General features: G+C 37.8%; 3 protein-coding genes across 3 annotated transcripts; 2 read left to right on the top strand and 1 right to left on the bottom strand.

Moving 5' to 3' along the window:
- Positions 1-29: 29 nt before the first annotated feature.
- LOC140225981 (gonadotropin-releasing hormone II receptor-like) lies at positions 30-4,927 on the top strand. Its single transcript, XM_072306034.1, has 5 exons — positions 30-249; positions 1,174-1,357; positions 1,987-2,177; positions 2,590-2,717; positions 4,256-4,927. Exons 1-5 carry the CDS (start codon positions 94-96, stop codon positions 4,347-4,349), a joined length of 753 nt encoding a protein of 250 aa, XP_072162135.1. The 5' UTR covers positions 30-93; the 3' UTR covers positions 4,350-4,927.
- An 801-nt stretch (positions 4,928-5,728) lies between these two features.
- LOC109043316 (maltase A3) lies at positions 5,729-15,418 on the top strand. The gene is made up of 10 exons (XM_072306033.1): positions 5,729-6,093; positions 6,633-6,812; positions 7,324-7,478; positions 7,872-7,997; positions 8,108-8,343; positions 8,836-9,034; positions 10,563-10,818; positions 12,304-12,502; positions 13,246-13,389; positions 14,359-15,418. Exons 1-10 carry the CDS (start codon positions 5,907-5,909, stop codon positions 14,534-14,536), a joined length of 1,860 nt encoding a protein of 619 aa, XP_072162134.1. The 5' UTR covers positions 5,729-5,906; the 3' UTR covers positions 14,537-15,418.
- A 423-nt stretch (positions 15,419-15,841) lies between these two features.
- LOC140225982 (pancreatic triacylglycerol lipase-like) lies at positions 15,842-20,785 on the bottom strand. Its single transcript, XM_072306035.1, has 4 exons — positions 20,504-20,785; positions 19,098-19,373; positions 17,665-17,833; positions 15,842-16,647 (listed from the first exon to the last, which is right to left on the bottom strand). Exons 1-4 carry the CDS (start codon positions 20,748-20,750, stop codon positions 16,452-16,454), a joined length of 888 nt encoding a protein of 295 aa, XP_072162136.1. The 5' UTR covers positions 20,751-20,785; the 3' UTR covers positions 15,842-16,451.
- Positions 20,786-20,870: the final 85 nt, after the last annotated feature.

The following is a 20,870-nucleotide window of genomic DNA, read 5'->3' on the forward strand; positions in this document are numbered from 1 at the left end:
GCTTTTTTATTGCTAACAGGGGACTCAATATGGGGACTGAGCGTCCAGTGGAAGGTGGGGAACGCACTTTGCAAGTTTTTCAAGTTCGGTCAAATGCTAAGTTTGCACCTGTCAACGTTCATATTGGTTCACATCGGAATCGACAGGTTCATGGCTGTCCGATATCCAATTAGATCAATCTCAAAAAACACTACATCTCGAGCTATATGTGGCATTTGGATTCTGAGCACTATTCTTAGCCTGCCTCAGGTTAGTTCCAAGCAAGGCCGTTAACTTTCGTACAAGAATAGGTATCTTTAACTTTGAAGTACTCGCTTGTTCGAAGTAAGTTTTTTTGGTAAGGTTGGAACCAGAACCGCTAACTTCTCTCGAGGGTATATGTAAAGCTAATATTCTAAGTAGACAAACGCATCTTGCGTTTTGTTACCAATGAAGTGAAAGATATATGCCAAAACACGCGTTGTTTATGCTATAATTTAGCTTCAGCCTTTTTAAGATTTTCTCTTAAGCTCTATTTACATGCTTCGTGATTTCTCCTGTGGATGCATTGCTCCACTTTGATAGTTTAATAACTATGATGGTTTTTCATTGCTACTGACCATTTTTTTTATATGTTTACATCACTATACATTGCGATATTTATTTGTTCTAATTTGGTAGTGTATGTGTAAATCTTGCTGAAAATGGGATATATTCCCAAAATGCATAAAAGTTCATTATAAATTATAACCCGAATGAAGAATGCGTGTTTTGGCATTTTTTTTATTCCACATTGTATTCTCATGAAAGCTTCATGTTTTAGCTATGCTAAAAAAATTATTATATTTTGATCATAGTATATATTCTTATAGATGCAGTACATCTTAGATTTAAAGTCTAATAATAATCTTTACCGAAGAATTTTTTTTAAAGGCGATCATTCTAATAAACAGTAGGAATTTTGTAAGTTGTTAACACTCTTTTTTCTCCATTTAAATTCATTAAAAATATCGATATTAGGTGAGGCAAGGTGCCTCACCAAGAATCGATTGTTTTGCAAATATTTAAATGGAGGTAACAGTGTTGTCAACTTTCAAGAATCGCCGCTGCCAATAGATTGGTGTTGAAATTTATGGTTAGTTTCATTCCTAGTATGCCAAGTATTCTATAACAACTATGAATATCTCGTTCCAGATTTTCATTTTCCGGGTAACAAAAGGGCCGTTTAATGAAGAATTTTACCAGTGCGTTACTCATGGATTTTACCAAGAGCCATGGCAAGAACTTGTGTATCCTGTGTTTAATATATTCACTATGTTCGTCCTCCCATTGGCTCTTCTTGTCAACTCATACACCAATACAATCATGATTATTGCAAGTAAGCCGCAAATATATTTGATCGTTATAAAATCTGATTTATAATATGTCTGCTTCAGCCAGACGTAGATATGTTTAACATCATGTTTCCTAATACACTTTAAAAACTAGCTGTAACCCTCTTAAAGCTTTTGTTCGTGATTCTCAATGAATGACAGAAAATCCATTTTTCTGGAGGAACTTAAGTAATTATTGTGTGAAGTTTCTCATTTTTGAACAATTGTAAAAAAAAATCATTTTATTTTCTCATGAAGTAACTTGTGTCTGAATTCAAATCAATCTGAGGAGAACAATCCAACCGACAAAAAACACGCGAAACGTATGTTTGTGCATTTAAATGTCGCCAAAAGTATTTAGAGGTAATCTTGAAAAGAAATATAAAAGATTATCTCCTAAAAAGAACGCAAAAATACTTGTTTTTTTTTACCAAATTTGACGACAAAATGACGCACAAAAAACGCCTACAATCACTGACATGTAAAATTTTAACGTATAGACAGTTGCCTATACAAAAAATTGTGGGACTCTTTCCAGACCATACTTATACGTATCTTAGTTGTATATACATATTATATTACCTATCTCAAAAATGTTGTGTTCTTCAGTTTTCATGAAAGTTTTAAATTCTAGGGAGTAGCAGAAATATCACCGTGCCTAATGGGGACCTAGTCGTAGGAAACGAGAATAGGAGGCAGTTCTTGGAGCGAGCGAAGATGAAATCATTTTGGATGGCCACGGTTATTATTCTAGTCTTCATAATTTTCTGGACGCCTTACTACACCATGATGATTATACTGCTTTTCCTCAGACCCGACAGCCAGGTGATTGGTCATTTTTATATTATTCGAATATAAATGGAGTAGAAAAGTTGTATAGATATTAAATTCAACTCATTCTAAACATTTTCTAAATTGATTATTATTGACATCAATATCATGTAGGTTTAAACCGCATCAAATTTAGCAGAATATAAGAAAATGTGATAAAACAAGTGGAACTTTTTCCACTTTTTACCCTCTTTTTCAAAAATTTTGTCCGCTTAAGAGGGCGAAAAATGAGAGACAGGAAGAAAAAGGAATTTAGTGATACAATTTTAAGGCTGTCATTTCAATATGTTGAAGCTTTCTTTACAGCCGCGTCGGAAAACTATATTTTTGGGCATATGTTCTTCTCATTCTCATGAATTGTGATACTTGTATAAAAAAATACTTACGTTTCAAAAATTCATTACAGATAGGCGAAAGACTAAAATCATGGATATTCTTTTTTGGCATGCCAATCAGCCTGGTGAACCCTTTCATTTACGGCCTCACTCGACTTCGAAAACCAGAATTTAAAAACCAGTTCAACAGCAGTGGCAGGTAACTATCAGTAAATCGTGTTTCAAAAGGAAAAGGAAAACGATGTCCACTTGTCCACTCTACATAAGCCCAACTCTCCAACATCATAAACATAATTACTTTTTCGCTTTGTATTCCATACAGATTTTCAAGGCATTTACATTCATTACTGGTTGAGGAAAAGGAAAGCATTTGGTTTTTCTGTTAGTCATATGAACGAAAAAAACTGAAAAAATGGGCTCCTAATTGCGGACCTCAGATTGCGACGTTGCAAGTTTCCACTAGTGTTTTATCGTTTTGTAGACAAACTAACCAGCAGTTCTCAGTGATTTTTTTCTAGGACTTTTTCACTTACTCTTTAAAGAAATACATACATACGAGTCGCTGTTATAGCGCTCTTTGGCGCTTTGCGACACCTAATCGCCACAAAGCTCGGTCTTCCCACAGGTTATCAGGGAGTTGACACTCCCTCATCTCACTTAACACCCCCTGTCGCCAACCTCTCACTGGGCGTCCCCTACGCCTCCTCCCAGGAGAAACCCAATCAAGCATCTTTTTTGGCAGCCTCTCTTCCGTCATCCTATTGACATGACCATACCAAACAAGTTGTTTGGTCATGACGTCGAACACGATGTCATTTTCGACTTCCATTATCTGACGCACTCTATCATTACGGACCCGATCTCTCCTAGAAATTCCTGCCGACCTTCTCCAGAAATCCATCTCCGTTGCTCTTAGCATATCCTGTGTCCGTTTCTTCAGCTGCCAAACTTCACATCCGTAAAATTCTCTTTAAAGAAATCACATAGAATATTAAGATAAAATTTTAATCAGCTTGCCCTTGAAAAAAAAAAAAAAACAGGATGGGAGGTTTTGAAATGTAACAACTGAGATGTTCATTTTTCGCATTTATAAATGTTTGGCTGGAAAGGTCTTTCTAGTTGCTCTTGCTCAACACTCACAGACGTTTCGTAGTCGCTCGAACTCCTTATAACATGATTTTCTATTCAAAAGAAAACAAAAAGTACAGTACCCATGAAGAATTCAGTCTAAGTAGAGAAAATCTACCAAAAGATTTACCAATTTATATGGTATCTTAAGAATTTTTTTAATTTCCATACCGTTTTTCATCCATTGATATTCCGATATTAGTCCTTTATGGCATTCTGTTATTCTTCGGATGAGAAAAAATATAATTTTCTTTAAAAAAAAAACGACTTATGATGAACAATTATTTTCTCCCAATGTACTGAGCGTTTCTCTCTGCAGGGCAGAGTTTGGCGACGCGAGTTATAGATTCCCCGACAAAAATTGGTAAATTTACGCAAACCTTAAATGCTCATATTTCAAATATTCTTGGTTATGAGTCGCCAAATAAAATAGCGAATAATTTACTCCTCCCGTATGAAAGCTTGAATCTTTATGTCTTCATTTATGTTGTACATATTCGAAATATCTGATCATGTCTATTTGCAAAATGTCTGCTTTCGATCCGTCATTTTTTCTACCTTGAAATGAGTCATAATATTAGCTTTTTTTTCTTTGTTCAATGATATCAGATCGTGGACCAGCTGCAATCAAACAAAATTGCCCGAAAGCAGTTCAATGCCGCCGGATCAACACAAAGCACTGATGTCTGACGAGGTCAGTTAGCTCCCCCGCACAAAGAGGGTCTTTTTATTGGAAAAGTTTTACTCGCTTCATCTGAGCGAAGATTTATCACTACTAATAGAAATCCACCCTGGACAACTGTTCTTTCTCTGGGCAAAACGTTTTCTCACAACTCTAGCGGGGTTGTTCTTTACCTTGGATTTTGGGAATATGCGCGGTACAATTTCTCTCTCTTTCTTTATGAAAAATTGAGGCAGAGATTTGTAAAAAAAGCTCCTTTTAGAAATACAGATAGAATATGTTTAGAATCATCAAGACCTCGAAGAAAATGTTTCAAAGTAGAAATTGGTGACGATTTGAGAAAAACTCCTATGGAAGTGACAAAAAAAAGTTATAAAGTATATGTGAATATGTAAATAAAATGTTGCGATTATTTATTACACGATGATTTGATTTTCATTAATTCGTTCCCTCATTTGTCCCAGAACTTACATCAAAAGCAATTTCAATACAGGCTAAACCATCAAGCTTATGTTTTAGGAGTATTGATCTTTTTTCTGTAACATTTTTAGACCTATACAATGTATCCTCTTATAAGATTACGCGAGACCTGCCTCCTTCTGGGGTTTTTCTCTTGTAATTTGTTTTTAATCAAAGGTTCGAGAGTATAAAATATGAGTTAATTTTGTATACAATCAATTGAAAAAAAATAAATAAATTAAAGTAATTAGTTAATTTTATAAAAATAGTGAGCTCAATTTTAAATCCACTGCTTCTTATTCAAATCATTTGGTACAGAATATTTCTTTCATTCTAGAAATTGTCTTCCATTTCATTTTTGGTAAAAGTTACGTGAAATTTATTAGATAATCTAATTGAAAGGATTGCTCTCTCCTCTCCCCAATAAGCTGACCCCTCGAATGTCCCAGACTTTCACACGATGTGTTTCTGTGTATCTTCCACGAAAACTTCCTTGTCCCGACCAAGTTGAAAAGAGAATAGCTGCATGACTATGAACTTGTGATTAATATTTTAAAATGCATGCAAGAACTACACTGTCACTTCGAAAGAGAAACGTGGGTTTTATATATAAAAGTTAGTTGATAGAATATATAGCGCTTTCTAAGCGTATACGTACTTCTTCTCTCGATTTGTCCCTTTATAGCAAAGCTTGCAAGCGTTGTAAGCCTTCCTGAACGAACAATGAAAGCAAGGCGAATTGCAAGTTATGATCTCATAATTCCTGAGTATCCACTCAATAAAACAGATGTTTCATTTTAAAAACTGAGAAACAAGCAAACTTATAGGGATCATACAAGAGCAACAGATTACTCCATAACAAAAAAATATTTTACTCATAAACAAGCATATTTTTATATTTCTGAGATAAACTCAAGTGTCTATAGAAACTTTTGCATTCTACAGTCAAGTCCGCTCCATAATTGTTGCGGGCAATCCCTATGGTTTAAAAGACCGGCAGGCATGCTGGTACGGTTTGGGCGTCGTTATCATTCGTTTTAATGTACTTGTACCGTACATAATATTCAGGTAAATTTCGTCAAAAATAAGAGTAGGGTGAGTTGCAAGAGCTTTGTCGTGATGCTGTTAGAGATAATGTGCAAATTTACGGCAGCTTTAATGATTATCGGTCTAGTGACCGAATTTCACGCAGAATCGGCTGTTTTGGAGCAAAAACCTCTTGATTGGTGGCAACGAGGGGTTTTTTACCAAATTTACCCTAGGTCCTTCAAAGACAGTAATGGCGATGGTGTTGGAGATCTGCGAGGTAAGGAATCAAATATTCTTTCACGATTAGAACTTCAAATTTCGCAGCTAAAAGAATATGTTAGCAGCTAGATTCCCGTTTTGGTATGATCCTCAGAAAATCAAACACACTATACAAGATGGCAGAGAGAGATTATCATGCGGCTGGTTCATAAAACCAGGTGCAAGATTTAAATGGGGAAAAAAACCTACCAATGCACATGTAAAAAGGGACAAATATATATTATTGGCTACTTAATTTTCTGGGAGTTCTATATATAATCAGATTATAGTAGCCACTAACATTATTTTTCATACGTACTCATTCTTTTTTTGAAGAAAGACAATTTGAACACTAATCGGGAACAATGAGGTAGAACCTAAAACTGGTGGTCCGATAACTAAAATTAAACATTTTATACTATTTTCCATTGTAACAATACAGCGAGAGTCTGTTTATTTCTTTTTAGCATGATAAAAATAATTTTATTTGTAATATGCGGTAAATTCTCATCAGTTCATCCAATAGATTTTTTTTTCAATGAGAATCAATTTTTTTAGGTATAGCGGAAAAAGTATGGTATTTAAAAGATCTAGGCGTGTCAGCGATATGGTTCAACCCTATATTCGATTCTCCTGGCTTGGATCTGGGATATGACATTTCCAACTACACACGTATCGACCCCCTTTTTGGGACTTTAGAAGATCTGGAGTACTTGAGAGACGCTCTTCATAAAGCAGGTTAACTTTTTTGAAAGTTTTATTTCTCATATCTATACTGAAAATTATTCAGATATCCTCTCACCAAAAACTGATTAATTTCTGCTGACGAGAAAAAATACGGAAAAATTATAAACCTCTAATTTTTAAATATTTTTGGGAAGACGTCATTCCTCCATGCGTTCCTTATTCCGTTTTTCTTTTAAGCGTTTAGATGGATGGATGGAATTTTGTTGTTCATACCTTATTTTTATATTTTATGCGATTATCGAAATAAAGTTATATCAGTGTAAACTTCGTCCTGAGATATATCTGCCGTTTTTTAGGGGAAAAAGTCACCACGTTGAATTATTTTCTTTTTTTTTAAGAAATTTTACAACACACTTCTCTTCTATAGTATTCATGGATAACTATTGTTTAAACGTCTCTGATTTCCAGAAGAATTTGTGTTATACATTAAAAAGACAATTCTATTTGTTTGCCGGTAGTAGGAATGTGCCAGGACCTTACTGACAAAATTTGGAATTTCCAGGAATACGGCTTCTGCTGGATTTTGTCCCGAATCATACAAGTGATGAACATCCATGGTTTCAGTGGTCTATCAAAAAAGTCGATCCGTACACAAACTACTACGTTTGGAAGGACGCCAAAATGGTCAATGGTCAGAGAAAACCACCAACTAATTGGGTGATTATTCAAATAATTTACTGAATATTATAAATTCCTCATCACCCTGACCATTAGTTGAGGTTAGCGGTGTTAAATATTCACCAGTTTATGTTCGCCAGCTTATGAGGAAGTATGCAATGCTGGAGTTTGAATATTGCCCTACTAAGATGGACTCATAGAATGCGTATCGGCGATCTGAAGGTTAAATATTCTAACTTTAAACTTTTGATCGTCCATTATAAAAATCTATGCTAATCTGTGCTTTGCATCAGGTAAAACAATAACCTCATATTTTAAAGAGAACATTTTTAGAATCAATATCGTTTTAATATTATCATGAAAAACTCCATTGAAAAAATAAAAATAAAAAAATAATAGCGAGTACAAGACTTTTTTGCTCTGTTCATACAGATAAGCGAGTTCGGAGGCTCCATGTGGAAATGGAACGACGAAAGACAACAATACTTCTTACACCAGTTCCACCAGAAACAACCAGACTTAAATTATGAATGTAAAGAACTTGTTCAAGAGATGATGGTAAGTGACCTAGCTTTCTATTTATAGTATCTTAATTGAAAGTCGTGGCAAAAATCCTAAAATAACCATTTTCAAACCACTTAAATGAATACTGCTCTTCATCCTCGCAGGATGTTGTCAGGTTTTGGCTGGACCGCGGTGTAGATGGGCTGCGTTTAGACGCCATCAACTTCATGTTTGAGGATCCGCTATGGAGAGATCAAGAGCTTCTAGCGCCTGATCTGGACCCCAACTTTTTCTTGAACTACAATCGATCAAGGACGATGGATCAACCAGCCACATACGAGATGGTCACGAGATTCAGAGAGATTTTCGACTCTTACAGTAAAAAAGACGGCCGAACCAGGTAAGGTCAAACGAATCGTGCCGTTAGAAAATTTTAAATATTTCTACAGAAACATTAATGACTATTGCAAGTATGGATATTATGTTTCAGGGGACCTCTTGGATTTTTTTAAAGTGAAATTCATTTAAAAAAATATGCAAGAAAACATGTTTAATTTTTAAAATGTTTGTAAGCGTCAAAAAATCTCTAAAGAGCATTTTGACACCCTTTTCACTTAAATGTAATTTATTGTTAACTTTTGAAGCCCCTTAAACATTCATAAAAACACATTTTTTTAAGGTTGATTTTTAGAAATTTACAAGTTGTTTAAAATTTTTCACACAAAGTAAACAAATATTTTTAGAGGTACAGAGACTTTCACCCCTAGTTATAAGACTGTTGTTAAAGCTTCCGAAAAAAAAAATTGTGTGAATTTCGATACCAAGATTCTTGCGCGAGACCACTAGTTTTGGATACCAACTATCGGAACAAATCCAAATGTTTTAATTGCAGAGTAATGATGACTGAGGCTTATACAACGCTGGATAAGACACTGGGTTTTTACCAGTACAACGGAAAGCCTGGCGCTCACATGCCTTTTAATTTCTTTTTCATCACGCATGTCAATGGACGGTCGCCCGCAAAAGATTATCAGAGAGCTATCCAAGGCTGGATGCAGGGCATGCCAGCAGGACACTCGGCTAACTGGGTGGTAAGATAATCAATGAGTATCAAATCTTAGTTTCCAAATAGTTTTATAAATGTTTATTAGTACATTTTTATATCGGCGCTTAACCGCAATATGGGCATGAAAGGAGTCCAATTTTGATTTTTCTTGCTCTCTGATATGCGTAGACATTAACTTTTACGATGTATAATTTTTCTCACATGTAGAATTTTCTCTCTCTGAAGAAAGTTTAGTCACCCTCTATTTCATAGACATGTCACATCTTTTCTTCTATACCTCTTCTAGCGCTCAATGGAAGTGATTAAAAATAATTGTTCCTGTGTGTAAAAAACACGTTTGATCATTAAGGCAAAATGCATCATGAAGGAGCATCACCTAGAAGGTCGAATTTTTAAGATCTAATGTACAGTTTCAATATCAGATACAATGAGCACTTAAATGTCTTCATGTTATCGGAAAGTGGTAATGCAATTTGAAAGCAGATTTATTTCCGCAACCATAAATCAAGTATTACAAATCACGTTTTAAGATTTAAAGGGCAGAGACAATATAACTAAGTTGCGTGGGATTTAAGGAACCTTCAGTATGAATATTTTAATCCATGCTCTTCACAGATGAGATAAACAAGCCCCACGACACAAACCTCTTGAAGTTGTGATTGCCAATGTTTGATGATTTCCTGTATTGGTTAAAGTCACAGAAGGCGAATCCACTCGAGAATTTTTGCCCAAAAAATAAGAAGTGGTGGTTTTATAATGATGTTATATTCTAATCCTCCATTGGGCTAGGCTTTGATCTCCGCTATTCTAGGTTGAACGTGTGGCCAGGAACTTGGTAGTTGAATGAGGATTCGACCTTAAAGAATTCCTTCATCATTTCAACCTCCCCCCCCCCCCCCCCCAACAAATCTTATTGAGGCAGCTTGCCTCACCTGAAATCGAGGTTTCTAATGAATTTAAATGAAGCAAAAAATTTTGTTGCCAACTTAAAAAATCGCCACTGAGCTGATAGAGGCTCGAAAAATAGAAAAAACCACGTAAATCGAATTACAAACCCATGAGCATCGCAAAAGCCGATAATTCTATCAAAGGTTGAATAGACCCTGTGTTTTCTCTCAGAAAGAACTTAATTTAGGTCGTAAGTATCCTAAGGACGCTCTAAAAGTAACCTAGTCATATGATTTTATTCCTCTCTTTTTCTCTTCCTCCCCCCTCTCTCTCTGGATTCTAACTAGATCCATTAGATAATCGTAAATAATAGATAATGGAATGATACAATTATTCAAGCTTTCGTGTGTTGCGCAGTAGCATTCTCAATTGAAGGCGTTTTTTCCCTTTAGTCAGACTTTCCCTCTGACCTCACTCTTCAATCCTTTCTCCCTCTCTCTCTCTCCCCCCTCTCTCTCTCTCTCCCCTCCTATCTCCCTATCTCCCCCCTCTTCCTTCTCCATCTCCCTCCCATCCTCCCTTTCCCCTCTCACCCTCTCCTTCTTTCCCTTTTTCTTTTTCTTATTTTTTTTGCTTGTTGATTCATCTAAAATTCTTGTGATCAGATAGGGAACCACGACAACCATCGGATAGCGGCAAGATACGGTACGGATCTCGTAGACGGCATGAACATGATAGCGCTCTTACTCCCCGGGACCGGGAACACGTACTACGGGGATGAAATCGGAATGGACGACGCAGCTATCAGATTCGACGAGGGTGTCGACCCACAGGCCTGCCAGTTCGACAAGGATTGGTTCAATCGCGTCACCAGGGACCCCGAGAGAACACCCTTCCAGTGGGACACCTCCTTGAACGCAGGTTAGACGTTAGAAAACCTCGGTCATGAGCAGTGACGAATGCCTGCGATAGGATTACGCATATGCTCCCTTTTTCCCTTTTTGGAGATGCATACACTGGAAAAAAAAAATTCATTGGGGTACTCAACTCAAAGGTACTCAACTCAAGGGTACTTTTCCTTGTCGATGTTTTTAAGAGTCCGGACTCTAGATCCAATGTGTTTTTTTCCCAGTGTAGGATTGCGCGAATTTTTCTGGTACCAAAAACTCACATATTTGCGCGAATAATCAATATTCAACGAGGAGGCATTAATACGGCGACCTTGATAATTTGTGGTAGATAACTACATCGCGGAAGACTGTTCATTCCCTCCTCACTTACGGGCATGTCTCTCTTCGATGGATACCTAGCCCTCGCAGCACGAATGGCCCAAAGAGGTATTGTAAACATTTAAAAAGTGAACTGGGGGCCTGCTGAAGCCACGCGGCCGCCAACCACTGACTAAAACTACAGAAAAACACTGAAAAATGTTCAAGTTTTTTAAGAGATGGATGAATGCAAAACCGGCGGGTGCACCCGAAAGAAAGCGTATATTTATCTCTGATTGCAACGTTAGTCACCGCATTCATGCTTTATTTTTAATAAATGTTTTTAAAGGGCTGCACTCCGTTTTTCTGTAAATTTTCCGCAAATTTACCTAAATGACCTCAAATAATACTATCGAAAATTCCGAGGCAATATTTTTGTTTGTTTTACTTTCTTATAATGTAACCCCCCAAAAATTAAATATCATCAGAGTTCGTGAATCGTTACAATGTGGATATATATTTTTCCCATAATTATGGTAAAAACTGGAGCATAAAGTCAAAAATGCAGTCCTACAGCATTCCCACAGTCTTGTAGACGCTAATATGCGTTTCATGCCAATTGACCGTCTGCACTCTCTGCACTGCGTTGGGTGCAATGCGAGAAGTATTCATGCAGTCTTGTAGGCGCTTATATGGGCTTGACGCCAACCGCACTGTTTGGCGCAATGCGCGAAGTATTTCTAAAGTCTTGCAGGTGCTAATATACGTTTAACGCCGGCCGTATTGTGTTCGACGCGATTGTTCGAACTCGCGTTAGAATAATCGCGGCATCGATCAATAGATCTCAAAAGGCCCATGTTGTGTTGCGACTCCGTTATGAGCATCCCAAAGTTGCTTCGTTTCTCCCGATTAAATATTTTTTCCGAGAAAAGTTAGGACAGTTCTTCCGCAGTTAGGACGCTAATTTTTTACTTTTGAGTTGAATATTGAAATTTCTGATGTTTCCACTTTGTTGTACAGAAAATATTTATGAGAAAACATGTTTCGTCATGTTTAATTTTTGTTTACCTCCTCCACTGGTAAATTTTCAGCCCAGAGAAATAATGCAACTTGGGTCAAATTTGCCCATTTTGGTCATCCATAAGCTGTTCAACCGATTGGTAAGCTCCACTTTGAGCTCAGTTTTATAATTTTTTAGGTTTTTCGACGAGCATGAAAACTTGGCTACCGGTGAATTCCAACTTCTGGCGTTTAAATCTGAAGGAACAGATGCAAAGTAACGAAAAAAGTCATTACAAGGTATATAAGAGACTTATGGATGTTCGAAAGACAGACACGATGCTGTACGGGGATGTGGAGACCTACGTGCTTGCCAAATGGGTCTTCGCCTTTACTAGGTGAGCGGTAGACAATCAAACATTTTTCGTGAGATCGGTGCCAATCGAATAATGCATCTGTGTAATGATGGCAGCACCAGCAAAATTTACCCGGAAAGAAACCTATTAGGTTCCGGGTGCATATTTCAATGGAATTTCAACGCGTTTTGAGGCACTGCTCCACCACGTTCTTCGTTGTTTTTTTAAATAATTATTTTGAGGGAACAACTCTTGTCTTTGCTCTCCTCGAATATAAATTTTTCATAAAATAGCCGTTCAATTTTCATGGAAATAAATCGGGCCCACCAAAGTTCTGGACGGAAACTTTTGCCATGGCTATGGTTCAGTTGAAGCTGATTTCCTTACATTTGGAGGGAACTTTGAACTCGCATGGTCTCCGTGCTGCGGAGAAGGAGTCTCAATTGGACGTAGTTCTATCAAACGGAACTATGTGCATTGAGATATGAGCCCTGAGACCCATAAGAATAAGTGCATTACAGGGCTCACGTCATAATGCACATAGTTCTGTTTGATAGAAATACGTCCAATTTTACTTTTGTGCTTGCATAGACGAGGTACAACATACCCATTAACTCCAGATCTTCGTCACGTTGAGAAAAGAAATGATTCCATTGAAAGCCGACTTTTGATACGGTCCCACATTAAAGAAAGCCTGACATATGAGTCAAATATTTTCACGGTTGAATATGATAGTCCACTGTTTACAAATTTCAATTTTTGATTTCTTCTTTTTTATTTTGTAGGCGTTTGACTGGAAGTGACACCTATGTGGTGGTCGTTAATCTTGGGAGTGACACTACATCAGTCGATCTCTCCGCTTTCATGAGTGATCTACCGGAGACTTTAACAGTCCACACGGGCAGTGTCAATACCCAGTATGATCCGAAGTAAGGGTGCCTTTGTTATCATTGAACGATTTTTTCTTGCAGATATCTGTGCTAATCATGTGCCACGTAGACTTTTGAAAATTTATAAAAAATGGTGATAGGATTATTCCGAGGAATATGCTGTATGTATATGCTCTTAAAATGAGATAATGGGCCACTGGACAAGGTACGAATTTCAGCATTCTGGTACATGTTTCTTCACCAAAATTTCACGTAAAACACGATGTGCACAAAAAAAAATTACCAAAATCAACTCCTTCCGAAGATATTCAATGATTCATAGTGCGTGAATTGAAACCACTCGCTCATGAAAACTCAATGCTCTACTTGATTCACATCGCGCGCTAAACGTTATCATGAACGTCTCTACGATTTAAAAATCTGGCAATCTCAATCTTGACGCTTTGGCTCAGCTATAGCAAATAACTTACAGTTTGAACAACACATGGTGGGAAATGAACATTGCTTGATTGAGAAGCTTGCTGAAACCGTTGTAGTGGGCGATTTGACTCACGTAGAGCTTTGCGTTTCTTGTGAGCGGGCAGTTCAAATTCCTCGTAACCAATGTGAAATAAAAATGTTAATATCTCCGTTGGGAGTTAGTTTCAGTAATTTTCGTTGCGCGAATCATGTTCTACGTGAAATTCTGGTTAAGAAACATGTATCAGAATGTTTAAATTTGTACCTTGTCTAGTGGTCCATTCTGGTTTATCGGACGGAAATCTCTGCGATGCGATTTTCTACGGTGTTCTTAAAAGTTTCCTTCAAAGGACCACTTTCAATTCTAGGGTCAAAAAGGCCCCTGAAGGCCCTTAAGGCTGACATCTTGTTACTTTTTATGCGGGAAAATAGTGTTAACATTAATTATTTTTACAATCTATAGGCGCGTGCTTGCTTGGTCCTTCCATGAACATCAATGTACCTAAGTGTCAATCTGCTAAAACAAATTTATTCTTCTTTTTTTTACAGTGACAAAGTGCCAACTGGTGTATTTTACATGCGACCAAAAGCCTCCATCCTTTTAACCACTGCCCAAGAAGTGCCGCCTGCTGCATATTCGGATTCCAAAACTAGTGGAGTCGCAACAATGACATCCACTTCAATCGGAATAATTGTGTTCCTTTTCACTCATAGGTTACTCCTATAGGCTAATATCCATTCCTTTTATATGTATTTTTATTGTGATTTATAATAATTAAAATTAAAAAGATGAAACAAAAGAAGAAGGAACTACCCGACGGAAATTACCAATGGCGAGGCGTGAATGGTCGTGATCCTGTTAATCGATACTTTTCCATTGGTTTAAATGGCAGATTAATCGACCTATCGCAAATCACGCCACGACGCCACTGGAAATTACACTATGGCTGTTGAATGATTATAAGGGCGCTGAACAATTTGAATTAATTCACACGATTTCCCAGATGGCTGTTATCAAACGAAGTACCTGACAATTATCCCGTTTTAGGGTTAGACTTTGATTTTGTTATTTTTTACTTCAGCTGTTGGCGTAATGATGACGTGAAGGTCAGTAATGCTTGAGAGGATGTCAGTCGCGACCATTTCGTAGTCAGTTAAATTGAATTAAGTACACATTTTTATTCATTTTTTGGGTAGTCAGGATATAAATACATTGTGGGTAATGAGAGTGTTGATAGAAAAGTGACCAGAAAATTCCATCCTTCAAAACTGCATTAAAACTGAAAACAACATGACTAAAAAGGGCTGTAATGTTGTCGAATGTTTCCTTTTACATGTGATTGAAGAGAGGTTCCGGAAGGTTAAATCTACGAGCATATTTTTAAATATCGATCAGCAAAAAATAATCAGCATGCTTTACAGACCTATGTCTAGTTGAACATGAAAGATTCGCACACAAAAATGTATAGGTTTCTTATCTCTAACTTTTTAGAAACTTGGAAGGTCTAATCGTGTGATTCTTTGCACCTTTTTGTGGTCTGTAAACTATCGAAGTAGTGACTGTCTTCTGCACAGTGCAATTGTATACAATAAAATCAGTAATATTTTATTATTTTTTTTTTTTTAAAGAAAACTCCTAACGTATACACAACGTTTTGTCTTTTTTTAGTTATAATCTGATTCATCATCTCCAACTTTATATGTTTTCTTAGGCGCTATTTCCAGGATAATTGCGAAAGGAGAGGGAGGATTTACATATGAAATAAAACAACGCTGCAAGTTTTGAAGCGTGTGCGAATACACAATGCATTCTCATTTTGCATGGGTTTCTCCCTTCTTCCTTGATAAAATCTAGATGAAATTCGTATGCTAAACGGAATCAATTTCCACAATAATACCATTTTCTAGATGTAAGATTACCATCATAGAGGAAACCGAACAATTAGGAATGTTTTGGAGAATGTAGGGTGCAATCCAGCATAACAGCACCAACGGTGTTACAATTTTAAAAATAAACCAAAACTAGAGAATCTTAAGATGATTTTGACTTTGCAGAGATTTATAAATTAAAATTAAATAATTCCAAAACAATTTATACAATAGTAACATATTCTACACATTTTCAATCTAGAACGCAATTTGCGTGGATAAGCATCATGCAATCCATTGCAGTCTAATTCTATTCCACATCGCAAAATATGATTCCATTCGTGAGTTGCACATTTGCTTATGCGCTTAATCTCAAGTATCGGATATATTTTGCAGCTTGTCATAAAATGGTTGACAATATTATGATGTCAATAATATATTTTCACTGAAAAACTTAAAATCCTCCCATTGATTCGCTCCATTCGCAATTAATACATATTCTTGAAAGTTGACACTGCTCTTCCTCCTCGATTTAACTTCATTATAAATGTCGAGAGCAGCTTCGATAGAAATCGATAACAACAATTTTTATCGATATTACCGATTTCTATGTACATTTAAATGGACGGAGCCCAGTGTGGCCAGCTTTCAAGAATTGTTACGAGTACACGTCCATTCGGCGCGAGTCAAGGAATCAGGCTGCAGGGCATTCCGCACACCAGCGATATATTCTTTGAGTTTGATCCAAGAGTAAATTATGATTGATGTCAATATCACGAGGAGGGCTTAGGCGATGCTTTGATTTCCGAGAGCCTGAGATCAATTGGAAGTGGACGTTGCATAGGTTGAACTGGCTCTACCGATTGCATGTGGTGTTCCGCTTGGATGGGCTCTTCTTGCGTGTCAAAGACCTTCCCCCTTGCAAATGGGTACTGGTCATTCGTTGTGAAGTAATACGTCCCCCGGGTACTGGAAAATCATGACAATTTGACAAAGAGTGTCTAGAGGCGAATTTATACTATGGATTTGCTGCTGTATAAACGCCTAGGCACACCTGCGAGTTACAAGCTCTTGATGAGAGTGAAACACCAATAGGCAAGGAGAATTTCGATAGCTCGACGTCGAGCGATCGAAATCCTGTATTCCTATCGGTGTTTCACTTTCAACAGGCGCTTGTAATTCGCAGGTGTATCTGCCCCTTCAGTGAATCAAGTGAAGCACAGTGTATATGGGGTCGTGTCCTGAGGCTAAACGACTATTTTGAACGGGCTTGTTTGGTGGGTGAAATTTAGACCTTTTATTTCAAATAAGTTTTTTTCCCCCAAAAGTGCTCTGAGTTGAAGCTACGTCCCTCCCCAGATTTTTGGGATAGTAAATTTCCTTCGAATTGTTTTTGGTGCCGATGGACTGAAATTCAAAAAAATCTCTCGTTTAAAGAAAATGTCAGGGGATTCCAGGGAAAAGAACTAGGTTTTCACCCTGAAAGATCCGAAAACCCCTGAAATCCCTGCTCTTTAACTCTAGATTTCGAATTTTTGAGGTAATGAATGGATTTAGCGATAAGCAATAGGAGGGAGAGGGTATGCCCATATTTCATGTGTATCCAGAACCGCCACCAAAATTCAGGAAAATTAACATAATGATTTTCTCCCAAAGTTTAGTGTGTATCTCCGGCGGTGGTGGGCAATTTAAGAAACAACTTTAAAAAATTAAAAATATTGCGAACTTTAAAACTTTTCTCACATTGACTGAGATCCCTACCCATGGAAGGAAGGGTCATTCTATTCATGTGACAGTGCGATTTTGCAAGTTGGCAACATTGTTTTTCCTTTATTTAAATCCATTAAAAATATCAATTTTAGGTGAGGCAGGGATCGATTGTTTGACATACATTTAAATGGAGGAAAAACAGAGCTGCCAACTTTCAAGAATCGCTACTGTAATGTGAGTACTCCATTGCATACGTGATATCAGTGTTGTGCTTACCTATGGTTCACATGCGCTCCCAGAAGGACTAGCTCGTCTCCTGGGCCAGGTTTACAGAATCCTGTGAGGTGGGTCAAAATACTGAGGCACGAGTAGGCGTAAAACCCTACTTTCGTGTAAATGGATTCAGCGTAGTAGTATACTGCCCGCACGTGATTACAGGAAGAGTCTGGAAGGGGCAAGTAAAAGGAACTTTTGAAGCTTGCTCATGTCTGTGCAATGAGTAGATCTGGTCCTATAAAGTCATATATAAACTGAGGGTTCACTTCAGCCCCAACCCCCTCCTTAGGCGTTTCATATCTCAGAAGTTATGGGTTACGCGTTAACCGTATGATTTTATATTATGGAGCGATAGGAATTTTCCAAGTTAATTTAATTGATCTGGTACAGTAAACCGTTTCGCTGTGTCTCAGCTATACCGCACAATATTTAGAAAAATAATTCCAGAGACCAAAGGAATGAAATAAATCTTGAGTCACATTAAGTCGAATCCGTGAGCATTTACTGAAAATTAATGTCGAAAATTAGAGAAACAGGTGTTCCTCATTGACATGAATGAGTTCATAACAGATAGAGATTGTTTCTCTCATTTAAACTTTCTCTAATCTTTTGTCGCTCATTAGTATTTTCATAGTCATTAAATTATTAAAGTAATTAAAGTCAAACATTTATTTTTTTATTAAAGTCCCATTAAATCGAATCCGTGAACATTCATTGAAAATTATAATTTCGAAAATTATAGGGAAACGGGCGATCCTCATCGACATGAAAGTGTATGCGAGAGATAGTAACTGTTCATTGATAGACGTTTCTCTAGTCTTTTTTCTTCAATAGTAATTTCATAATCTATAAATGATTAAAGCAAGCAAAATCAATTTTTTTTCTCTACGCGGACACGGGAAAGAAACCGAGTCCATCAGTAAAGAACCAACCCGCGTTAAGTTGAATTTGAGAAAAAGAGGTTTGAAGTTTTATTCCTGCATTGGGCTCATTGTGGGAAATAAACTTTAACCTCTCTTTTGCAAACTAATTTCTGTTTTTTTTTACTTTCATTTTTTGGCAGGAGAAAATATACGGCTAGTGGAACTCAAAAACAATCTTAAATTAGTTATTGCGAAGATGTGGGTTGGTTCCTTTCTAATAAACTCGGCCGCCATGACGAATCCTTTGCAAGGAAAAAAATTAAATGTTGATTTAGCATTCATACTGTTAAAAAGATGTCCGACAAGTTTCAAATGCTGATTTTACATTTTAACAAATGCTAACGTAACTACGCCCGCTGCAAAACGAACTAATTAAAATGTTATGTTAGCATTTTTATAATGTAAAATCAGCATTTGAAACTTGTCGGACATCTTTTTAACAGTATAAATGCTAAATCAACATTTAATTTTGTTCCGTGTGCGTGTTTGAACAGCTAACGATGTTCTTACTCGTGCCACATCCAGGCTGTAGTAGAGCATGATTGGCGTAGAAGTCAACGTGGCCGATACTCGTGAGTTGTCCTTTGTAGCCGGCATTTGTGTGATAAACGTCCAAAAAGTCCGCGTCGGTGATGTCCAGTCGTTCCTCTGCGTATGTCGTCATTGTGTCGAACAAAGGCCACGCTGGATCCAACGCTGAAAAATAAAGAAGGAAATTGAGTACATAAAGGAATTTTCGATCAAGATGTAGGTCATTGTAATTTAGACTCTTGATTTCCAGACGGGAAAACCAATTTTGAGAGTTAGGGTTTTAAAATTTGAAAATCTTTGATGCTGCTTATTGTGGTTTAAAATGTAAATGTTTCACAGCATCGGCCAATTTCTGTCGATTTTCTTAATCTGGCGCATGTTTCAAGCTAGCGCATTAATGTAAAAGTATGCGTGATTCTTTTTGGTGAGATGGGAAAGTGGGATTTTAAATTCACCGAACGAAACCATGTGCGAGCATAGGCGTAGCTAGGCCATTTTGCTGGGGGGGGGCCTGGCCCCCCACCACCGGGGGGTCTGGGGGGTATGGAATACCCCCCAGGTCAGCGGGGGGTCCGGGGGGCCTCCCCTGGAAAATTTTTGAAATTTTAACTCTATTTGAGCGCATCTCGAGGCACTTGTGGCGTTAATCCTCCTTCAATTTCTGCATAAAATTCACCCAGTTTTATGCATTTTAAGGTTAAAATACTTTGAAATTGTTGCATTCAACAGGTTATTCCATTTATTTTCTCACTTTTAACGATTAAAGATGGTGTTTTTGCACCATCCAGAATTTCTGGGGGGGGCCAGATGATACTATTTCCAATTTTGGGGGGGGGGCCAGGCCCCCCCTGGCCCCCCCCTTCCTACGCCACTGTGTGCGAGCTGTATGCGGGACTCATGAGCCGTGACATGAGCGTTGTGGACAGGACTCATGAGTTAAATGACGTCAACCTGAATTTTCTTGTCTCCGTCGTCGCACTGACGTCACTGGTGCTTTACAATTCCCATTCATTCTTACGGCCTTCGACTAACTAGCACACCTCTTCTTTACCACCTGGTCCCGTTCGGCAAAAATACACCTAATTCGACTATGAGTCTGCGACGGATATCGACGGTGAAACTCCCAAACCACGTATCTCGGTTTGCAACGTTGCAGACTTACTGTCATACTTTATTTTTTGAAAGAAAAACTACTCAACGTACATTCCCTAAAATATCTGTGATTTTTCTGCTCTGTGCAAAGAAAATTCTGTGAAAACCACACGGAAAGATGTTGATTCACTTCCAGAAAAAAATTAATAATAGGAGCGGAGATTTTTAAACACCGCAAACGAGATACGTGGTTTGGGAGTTTCACCGTCGATATGTGATTTCGATATACTAACCCGTGATCCAATATGGTTTGCCGATGGTAAGTTTATGGGAGATCTGACTCATGACCTGGGCCCCGAGGCTGAAGCCGATGAAATGGATGTCCTTGAGTGTGAACCAGGTCTGGTGCTGGAGAAGGGCCTCGATGAAGAGGGCCGAGCAGTTTCCGACGAGGGCGACGTTGCGGGCCGACTGGGTGTAACACGGCTGCGGACACAGGCGCCCCCAGTTGATGACGATGATGTTCACCGGGTCCGGCATCCTGTTGTAAGCTGCGCCCACAGACACCCAATATTAGTCCCTAGAACCACGGCAGTCTTTCAAAAAACTATTCCCTTGTCATCCGTCGGAAATGGCAGTTCCAGCGATGGCATGCTCTGC

This window comes from Bemisia tabaci, unplaced genomic scaffold (assembly GCF_918797505.1).
Source record: "Bemisia tabaci unplaced genomic scaffold, PGI_BMITA_v3".
NCBI lineage: Eukaryota > Metazoa > Arthropoda > Insecta > Hemiptera > Aleyrodidae > Bemisia > Bemisia tabaci.

Coding starts and splice junctions, on each gene's coding strand:
- LOC140225981 (XM_072306034.1), top strand. CDS start 94: ATGCTAAGTTTGCACCTGTCAACGTTCATATTGGTTCACATCGGAATC. Junction 250..1,173: donor CTATTCTTAGCCTGCCTCAG/GTTAGTTCCAAG, acceptor ATCTCGTTCCAG/ATTTTCATTTTCCGGGTAAC. Junction 2,718..4,255: donor CAGTTCAACAGCAGTGGCAG/GTAACTATCAGT, acceptor CAATGATATCAG/ATCGTGGACCAGCTGCAATC.
- LOC109043316 (XM_072306033.1), top strand. CDS start 5,907: ATGCTGTTAGAGATAATGTGCAAATTTACGGCAGCTTTAATGATTATC. Junction 10,819..12,303: donor GGACACCTCCTTGAACGCAG/GTTAGACGTTAG, acceptor ATAATTTTTTAG/GTTTTTCGACGAGCATGAAA. Junction 13,390..14,358: donor AATACCCAGTATGATCCGAA/GTAAGGGTGCCT, acceptor TTTTTTTTACAG/TGACAAAGTGCCAACTGGTG.
- LOC140225982 (XM_072306035.1), bottom strand. CDS start 20,750: ATGCCGGACCCGGTGAACATCATCGTCATCAACTGGGGGCGCCTGTGT. Junction 19,374..20,503: donor CAAACCATATTGGATCACGG/GTTAGTATATCG, acceptor AAAATTGGTTTT/CCCGTCTGGAAATCAAGAGT. Junction 16,648..17,664: donor GGAGCGCATGTGAACCATAG/GTAAGCACAACA, acceptor ATGATTTTCCAG/TACCCGGGGGACGTATTACT.